Source organism: Camellia sinensis, chromosome 6 (assembly GCF_055761805.1).
Source record: "Camellia sinensis isolate YWXY chromosome 6, ASM5576180v1, whole genome shotgun sequence".
Classification (NCBI taxonomy): domain Eukaryota; kingdom Viridiplantae; phylum Streptophyta; class Magnoliopsida; order Ericales; family Theaceae; genus Camellia; species Camellia sinensis.
Genome location: NC_138966.1, coordinates 180,096,781 through 180,106,277, shown reverse-complemented (window position 1 = coordinate 180,106,277; position 9,497 = coordinate 180,096,781). Strand labels below are relative to the sequence as shown.

At 38.5% G+C, this 9,497-nt stretch overlaps 1 protein-coding gene across 1 annotated transcript; it reads left to right on the top strand.

Annotated features, from left to right (window-relative positions):
• The first annotated feature begins 6,957 nt into the window (after window positions 1-6,957).
• LOC114259227 (uncharacterized) lies at window positions 6,958-7,845 on the top strand. The gene has a single exon (XM_028199239.2). It carries the CDS (start codon window positions 6,958-6,960, stop codon window positions 7,843-7,845), a length of 888 nt encoding a protein of 295 aa, XP_028055040.2.
• Window positions 7,846-9,497: the final 1,652 nt, after the last annotated feature.

Sequence of the window (9,497 nt, the reverse complement as noted above, 5' to 3'; positions counted from 1 at the left end):
CATAGGTACCAGTTTTTTTTCAAGAATGCAATTGTCAAATCAAGATTTAAATTGTAATTTTAAATTCTATTTTTTGGATTGTGAATTGTAAGGTTTGATTAAAGTTTGAAACTTTATAAAAAATGATAAACATACATCTACAAATAACAAGCATGTTATGGAAATGCAGGATATAATACACTTCTATTGACATGCTTGAATCAACAAGTGGATGAAGAGCTTAACTTAGTCACCAATCATTCTCTTCAATTCCTTTTTGTACTTTTTGAAAGTTGCATTGAGATAGTTGGCTTCTTTTTGACAATAAAATAACCCCAGTTGACAAGAATGAAGTTAGAATTCATTGTTTCACTAAGTGATGTCATCATCTAGCATATGGATTGTCATCACATCAAAAGCCAAGTATGGCCATAAAAAACCAATTCCCACTTCTTTCTTATGTTTTCTCACAGTTTTTTTTATTTAATCTATTCAATAAATTTCTACATTATATCTTGTACCATCCAAACAGATCCCTTACAGCCACCAGGAAATTCAAGGCAAACTTCATTTCAGTTGCAATTGCCTCAAGCAAACATGGACAATCTTAAATTATTATCTTTTCTTTTTCTTTTTCTTTTTCTCTATTACTTGTCATATAGCTAACCTTCCCCAAATTCTAAATGCACAATGAATTGAACCGTTACAAGAGAGTGACTTTGGGTACTGTACCACTTCAGTGAAGTGAACTGCATTAATATATTGATAGCATTACTTCCAGGAAGGGGAAAAAAAATGCGTCAGCCTTGTATAACAGAAAACATGCTATGAAGAAACACAACAAAACCTGATACCACACAAATGCAATAATAATACAAGGAAATAAAAGCCAAACCTGTAAAACTTGGAAGTTTTCCAATGTGCTTTTCCCCCCCTGAAAATATTCAGATCATATCCTTAGGCAGAGGTTTCAGACAACTAATTATAATTAGGCTCCAAGATAAGTAGGGTGTTGATCAAGATTACAAATCTCAAAACTTCAAACTTCTAAAAAGCAGATATCAAGCACATTACAGCTATTTCGTAAAAGATGATACTGATTCCTGTGAAGCAGACAGTTGACCAGCACGGAGTGGCTGCACTCCAAGAGTTCAGTCTCAAAAACAGAAAAGAAGCATCGGTGACAACACCTTGCTGCAACCCCGCCCAACATCCAAAAAAATACCAAAGAAAAACGAAAAGAAAAACATACTCATATATGGGGAGAACATTTAGAATTTAGTGTAGGATCATTTTCAGAAAAGGAGACAAGGTGCTTGATCTATCAATTTTTTAACAAGAAAATTAGTCCTTGAACTCCTTAATAGGATTCCAATACCTTCAAATAGGGTGGATAGGAAGAGATAGAAGTATGGGAAATAGATTTTCTATTAAGTCCTATAATTGCTTGCCTTATGGAGGGTTGAGGAATCCTTTAGAAGTTTGGAGTTCTGACAAAAAGGATGAAGATGGGTATGAGTAGTATGATAGATGAGCTGTTATCGAAGAGGGGCTAAGAGAGGGAGATTGTGAATAGTTGAGGAAGAAGATGAAAGAAAAAGAAGCGCATTACAATTAATTTTTCTCTCAAAATTCATCCTAATGCAGTCACCACCACACATCTCACCCACAATTGAGCAACATATGGGAGCTATGTGTAGATTTCTAGACCTGAAGAGAGTTATAGGTTTTTGGGCCTAAATCATACGGGTAAAGTATACTTAACCCTAAATTGTTTCAGTAAAAAAATTAATAAAGCACAATCAAAAAAATTGATGGAAAAAAAATGGGAAACGCAAACAAACTGAAAACATGCACAGCAAGCAAGGTATCGCACAAAAATCATTGGGCAAAAAGCCAGGGTACCTCATCATTACTTTATACTTCATTATCATTATGGTAAAAAGTTCCTCAATCACATTAAAATATATCCAGAAATGATACCTAATTCACTTAGCTTGGTCCATTAACCCATGTTGCGAAGTACATGTCAAGACTGTAATGCAGTAATTCAAGAGTATAAAACAGCTCATTTTGTAACTCAACAACTACAATTCCCATTATGGGTTCATATTACATCTTTCTATACAGGACATTGATAAACCCATCGATCTCAAAAACTAGAATTTTTAAATTGATAACAATTCAACAGACCAATCTCAGATAACAATCAAACAAGCAAAACTAAATATATAAAAACCCACAAATGAATTTGTGAACACAGCAAAATTACAACATGAACAGAGAATCACAATGATAAAACCAAACTAAACTCACAAAAGAAAAAGTGAAATTCAAACAAACCCATATCACAAAAACTACAGGTTTAGCAAATTCAAGGTGAGGAAACTCTTGAGAGGTAAAGATTTGAAAAGTTAAAAATTATAGTTAGGGTTTGAAATTGGGGGAACGAGAGCAAGAGAGAGAGAGAGAGAGAGAGAGAAAGAGAGAGCGTGTTTACCTGATGAAAGAGGTCTGAAATCGAGAGGATTAGCAATGGTAGAGTGTAGGCGGCTACACGCACTGCTACCGAACTTCCTTCATCTCTCCACCGAACCCCACTGCTGCTCCAACGCTGCTCCTGTTTCGTTTCGTGTTAGTCACCTTCTTCGTGTTTGCTCTCTGCCTTGGTGAGTTCGCCGCCGACCTCACGGTGGGGAAATAGGGCGACGCCACCGCGGCGTGAGACATTTTTGGTGGTGTTGGTTTTGAATGGTGGTCTAGGTTTGTGCTTGTGTGAATAATAAAGAGAAACAGAAACAGATGGAGAGAGTGAGAGAAACAGGGATACATTGTGGGCATATTTTGATATATTTGTTTGTTTGTTTGAGAGAAACAGATGAGAGAGGAGAAAATGAAAATGTGTTTCTGATTTCCCGCCCCACGTTTCAAATTTCCCTCAAAAATTTTTGGTGACCAAAATATCAAATTAGTCGCAGAAAAGGTACCCTTCGCCGACAATTTTTTTTAGTTGCCAAATCTCAATCAACGGCGACTAAAATATTAGTCGCTAAAAGTACTAATTTGGCGACTAATTTTTTTTGGTTGCTGAAAATAAGTTTTTGGCAACCAAATTTTTGGTCGCCAAAAAATATGTGACCTTCCGCGACCAAATTTGTAGTTGGTCGGCAAAAGCATACAACTTTCTGCGACCAACTCATTTTTTGGTCGCCAAAATATAACCTTCTGCGACCAATAATATTTGGTCGCTGAAAATAATGATCATTCACGACTAATTAATATTTGGTCGCCAAATGTCATTTTTTTGTGACCAAAATTTTTTTGGTCGACAAAAGTGGTCGGCAATTGTGTAAATTCTTGTAGTGACTTTCTAATCAAATTTTTCTGACTGCTTAATTTTTTCCACCAAATAATTTACCCATGACAATTATATACTCTCTCAATTGAACCCATGATGCAATTCCAATAGGATTTGCATTGAAATATGTATAGTTTACTACTTCTTCTTCTTTATTTTTTTAATTTTTTTTTTTAAATCAGCTATAGCTGTATACTAATACATATGCATTTGGAGATAGGTGTGAACTGGCATTAATAGAAGAATAATTACTAGCATGAGCCACTTATGTTATTGTCATTGATGGTCTACTTCCATTTGTCCAATCTTTTATTTTATTTATTTGTTCTTATGATTTATGTATGTGTCTCTCAAAAAACTTGTGAAAACTGGCCGTCTTTGTGTCACTATTTTTCCATTGTAAAGACATGGTCAAACCAAAGCGTACTATTAGCAGATATATGTATATATAGCAGTGTAAACGCGTTGCGATGTGCCGTCTTCAAGTCCAAAAGAATTGAAGAAACAGCTTCACAATCAGCACCACTACAAGACATGTGGTATGTTAAAAGGATATTCAATTTTTTTAATAACCCAATGTGTTACTTCTATTAATTCCTTTTGAACTTTTCTTCTCTCTCTCTCTTTCTCAATTTTGGAGTAGATGAAGTTGTTTAGTTGGAGCTAGCTAGCTTGCATTGAATGAATGAGATTTTAGTACTACGTAGGGTTTTAGGAAGAATTTGGAATACCAAATCAATACTTTTTTTCTTAGGCTTCAAAGAAGTATATTTTCATATTTAGAAAGGAAGTAAATCGTGTGGGGGCATTCTAGTAAATTATTGACCATTAACTCATTTTATGTTAGAGACCTGGACTATTTTTTATTTTTTATATACACATACATGTAGAGAGAGAGAGAGAGAGAGAGAGAGAGAGAGAGTTCAGAAGTAAGAACTAATGCTGCTACTTGCTTAATTTGGTTCCTGTTGTTAAGCGTATAAAAAAAGATTTTCAAGATACTCTCACATGGTATAGTTTTTATGCACTTAGTAGTCCATGTCTACATTACTAACCCTAAGAATGTATATCAATTTCTGCCTAGTATTTGTGGCAATCACATGCCAAGGATCAAAATTGATATATTTAGGCATATTTCTGGTAAACACAAGAGTAAATAGTAATAGTGACTATGGAAGGCATTGTGAAATTGATGTCTTATAGGAAGGTTATTGCATATTCTATAAGATCAAGGACTAGTTTCTGTCTCAGTATATTTTTAACTTTGGATCATGTATTTACGTGCCTCAAAATTCTTAGATGAAAGAACTAATAAAGGGATAAAAATTCAAGGACAAAAAATAAAGGGATTTGGGGACAAAAATTGAAGGACAAAAAAATAAGGGGGTATGTTTTTTAACAAACACCCTGTATGGCTAAACGGAGAGGAGGGAATGGTGGTTGGATCCTGATTGTGCATCAACGGGGAGGAGGGTCCTTTTGGAGCAATGAAGTTAGGAATGGCCTATTTACTGTATATGTGGATTATCTTCCAGGTTCTATGGACGCAAAATCTCTGTTCAAACTTTTTTCAAACTTCGGCATAGTAAAAGATGTCTTCATCCCTTCCAAAAGAAGGAAAATGACAAACTCTAGATTTGGGTTTGTGTGGTTTGACTGTCATGTAGCATCAGATATTGCAGTCCAGAAAGCTAATGGACTCTTGGTAGACGACAGAGTACTCGAAGTCAAGCATTCCACCTATGTCAGGCGCACCATGGATGTGCACAGCAGAGGAAGGCCCCAACCCTTCTGTGGTGCTGCTGAAGCACTCAGAAGTAAGGGTAAAATACCTTTTGTTGGTCACAGATCTTATGCAGAGGTTCTACAAGGCGCTCCAATCAACACAGCTGGGTCAGCGAGCTTAACCATCAATGTCAATGAAGATGGTCATGGCTGGCTATATGAAAGTGTTCTTATCCGACTCAATTCAGAATACTCCATCAGTAGCATTAGAGATGTTTTGAAGAGGAATGGGCTATCACAAGTTGTGGTCAGAGAGGGAGGAGGCCGTGATGCAGATTTGACCTTTACTTCCCTAGCGGAGTTAAAATCCAATATTCATAACATCAAGGAATGGTTTAAAGATTGGAGCCAGTTCGTATTGGAATGGAGGCCAGGGGTCCAACTTGTTCAGGTGAGATGCGTGTGGCTGAGGTACCAGGGTATACCCTTAAACCTATGGAATAGGAATACACTACATGGCATTGGAAATCTGTGGGGGACAGTCCTCAATCTTGAAGGCGATTCTAGTCAACCAAAATCATTTTCTTTTGCTAGAATCTGAGTAGTTACAACAAGCATGGAGCTCATCAACAAAACCATTCACCTGGAGTGCAGGGTACACTTCACCCAATCCTTATATGTGAAGAGTTTCTAAACAACCCATTGGAGTCCAGCAGTAGATTGCAAAATGGGATGGAAGATTACAGCTCCATTGTAGGGTACTGTGGGGTCAAGAAAGCTCGACTTACAGAGGTGAACTGCAAGAGGAAGGAAGATGATGATGACATGGCAGTGGGGTGTGTCATATCCGCTGATGTAATCATCTCTTCCAATGAGGTGGCACTAACGAACGAACTTATTCACTGTTGCAATCGAGAGGAGGTAGATACAGTGGTTGAGGATTCATTGTGTGGTGATCAACTCAGCAGACCTAGTGTAGTAGGGGTGCAAGAAGCAATGATGCAAGAGCGTGTCCCCTGCCTAAAGAGCCATGATGAACCCCTAAGATGTGTTGAGCAAGCTTCATCTTCTGGTATTTTAAAAAGTCTGAGTGGGCCACCAGATGGTCTTGGGCCTGGAATTAATTTGGAGATGGACCTAGGCCATCCTCCAAATGTGCATCCAGTTGATAACTCTTGGATTTTGCCAACTATTTCCCAAATTAATAGGCCCAGTGGCTTCAGCCCATCTGGGTGCAACCCTCACGCTCCTTGTAAATCCAATGGGCCACATACAAATGGTGTAATTAGTGGGTTGGGTTTGGGTCTTCATAATCAAAACCAGTCTGGATCTTATGCTTTCATCTCCAATCGTCTACGGCCTATCAAGAAACCAGGGAAAAAGAAAGTTCAAATGGAGGGCTTCTCTCGATTTGCTAGACTCCATGGCCACAAAGCTACAGCACTTGCTAAACACTCCTCCAAGGCTGTTATTTTCAGACCAGCAGCTGCTGCTCTTACACACTCTGATCTCTCTGAGGGTGAATCAAGTTTGCATAGTTTTCTGCTCAAAGAAGCCAAAGCCACTGTTCAACTGGGGAAAAAATCTTGGAGTAAATTTCCGAGGAGAAGAAGAAGTTGTGCTGGACAAGATCATTGATCTGGAACTTAAGGATATAGAAAGACTTACCAAGGATGGTAAGGATAAGCCGCAACAGCAACAGTTGGGGGTGTTCAGAGTGTTCTTTTTATTTCTCTATGAAGCTCCTGTTATGGAATGTTAGGGGGATTGGCAAGTCTGAGAAGAGGGGTAGAATAAAGAAGTTACTAAAGGATAGGCACATTGATATTGTTTTCCTTCAAGAAACTAAGAAGGTGGTTGATTCGGTTATTGCAGCTAGAGGAATTTAGGGAAGCATGAACAAGGAGTTTTTATCTGTGGATCCAGTTGGAACAGCAGGTGGGCTCCTTTGCATTTGGGATCCTGATGTTTTCCAATTATCTGGCAGTTGTTGTAACAGAAGATTTATCTTAATCTCAGGTACACTATACAACTCCTTTGATTGTGTCTTGCTTAATGTATATGCACCTAATGATGTCAGCAGTCGATCTATTTTTTGGAATACTCTTCTTAACCTCAGAGCCTTTTTTCCCAACCCTTGGTGTTTGGGAGGTGATCTCAATGAAGTAAGGAATATGGGTGAGAGAATTGGTTGCTCCAGAAGAGACAGGGAAATGCAACATCTCAATGACTTTATAGATAATTATGAGTTGAATGACCTACCTCTTTTGGGAAGGAAATATACTTGGTGCAATGCTCAGGAGGCACAAAAATGGAGCAGAATTGATAGAGTTTTGCTAAGCCCAGAGTGGTTGATTCACTTTAAAATGAAGCTTTGGAGATTGCCTAGACTAATATCAGATCACTGCCCTCGACTACTGATGGAAGATGAAAGAGATTGGGGTCCTAAACTTTTCAAGTTTATCAATGCTTGGGTTCCACATCCTAGCTTCTCTTCTCTTTTTAAGTCTTGCTGGAAAAACACAAATGTTGTGGGCTGGGCTGGGTTTATCATTCATCAAAAACTGAAACACCTGAAGGTAGAATTAAAGAAATGGAATTCTAAAGTGTTTGGCAATGTCTCAACTAAACTCAAGGCTGCAGAGAATGAATCGCATGAACTAGATATCACTGCTGAGGTAGAGACCTGCTTGATTCGGAAAAGGCTAGAAGAAGGGTGGTCAGAGGTGAATTGTGGCAGCTTTATAGAAGAATGGAGTGGTTATGGCATCAAAAATTCATAGTGAATCGGTCCCTACAGGGGGACAAAAATACCAAGTTCTTTCATGCTATTGCAAGCACTAGGCAATGTTACAACATGATCAATTCTATTACAGCTAATGGTGTATCTGTTGAGGAACCTAGCTCAGTTAAGCATGAAGCTTTAAGTCACTTCAGGACCCACATCCAAGATAGCTGGGTTATCAGGCCTTTTTTACATGGGGAGTTCAAATCAATTGAGGCCAGCACTGTCTCTCAACATTTGACACCAGAATTCTCCGCTGCGGAAGTTTGGGTAGCCATAAAAGAATGTAACAGTAACAAAGCTCCAGGCCCCGATGGTTTTAATATGTTATGTTATTAGAAATTTGGAAAGTCATGAAACATGAGGTTTTGCAGTTCTTTAAAGATTTCCACAACCATAGTAGGCTTACCTATGGAATAAACAGCTCCTTCATCACCCTTATTCCCAAGATTGATAATCCCAGCAACCTGTCTGATTATAGACCCATTAGCCTTGTTAGTTCACTTTACAAAATTTTGGCAAAAGTCCTAGCACATAGATTGAAGTTAGTGATGCCTTTAATCATTGGGGAAACTCAGACAGCTTTTATAGGAGGTAGGAGCATCCTAGATGGGGTGTTTATTGCCAATGAAGTGGTTGATGGTTGGAAGAAGGCTAAGATGCAGGGGTTGATTATCAAGTTGGACTTTAAGAAAGCTTTTGATTCAGTCAATTGGGAATTTCTGTTCTCTTTGATGTCTAGCTTTGGGTTTGGGTCTAAATGGATCTCTTGGATGAAAACTTGTGTCTCTGCATCTTGCATCTCCGTCCTTGTGCATGGTTCACCAACGCAAGAGTTCTCTCCGCAAAGAGGTCTTCGGCAAGGTGACCCATTATCACATTTCCTTTTCAATATAGTGGTTAAAGGGCTCAATATTCTTCTCACCAGAGCTCTTGATCTTGGCATCCTCAATGGAGTTCGGGTTGGGGCTCAAGAGGTTCTTATATCTCATCTTCAATTTGCGGACGACTCTATTCTTTTCTGTGAAGCTAATATGGGTCAGGTAGTAATTATTAAAAGAGTTCTTTGATGTTTTGAAGTCCTATCCGGACTGAGAATCAACTACCACAAAAGTGTGGTCTGTGGAATGGGTGTAGCAGCTGAGTCACTGCATTTGTTTGCCAAGCTCTTGAATTGCAAGGTTCGCAGCTTGCCCTTGAAATTTTTAGGGCTGCCTCTAGGTGCTAACCGAAGTAGGAAATCCACTTGGAAATTAGTGCTTGATAACATTAGATCAAGACTATCAGGCTGGAAAAGGAAATTGCTATCTTTTGCTAGAAGATTAACCTTGGTTAAGTCTGTCTTATCATGCCTTCCTGTATTCTACCTTTCTCTCTTCAAGATGCCTGAAGGTGTGGCTTGAGAATTTGAAAAGATTGAAGCTGCTTTCTTGTGAGGTGGTAATGAACTAAAAAGAAAAGTTCATTTGGTGAAATGGACTGAGGTCACAAAGAGTTCTGCCCAAGGAGGCCTGGGCATTAGGAGGATTAGAGATGTGAATGTAAGCCTGCTTCTCAAATGGTGGTGGAAATTTGGGAATCAAATAAATGCACTATGGAGGAAAATCGTCTGCAGCAAATACAAAATTGAAGCACATAGTTGGCATCCTC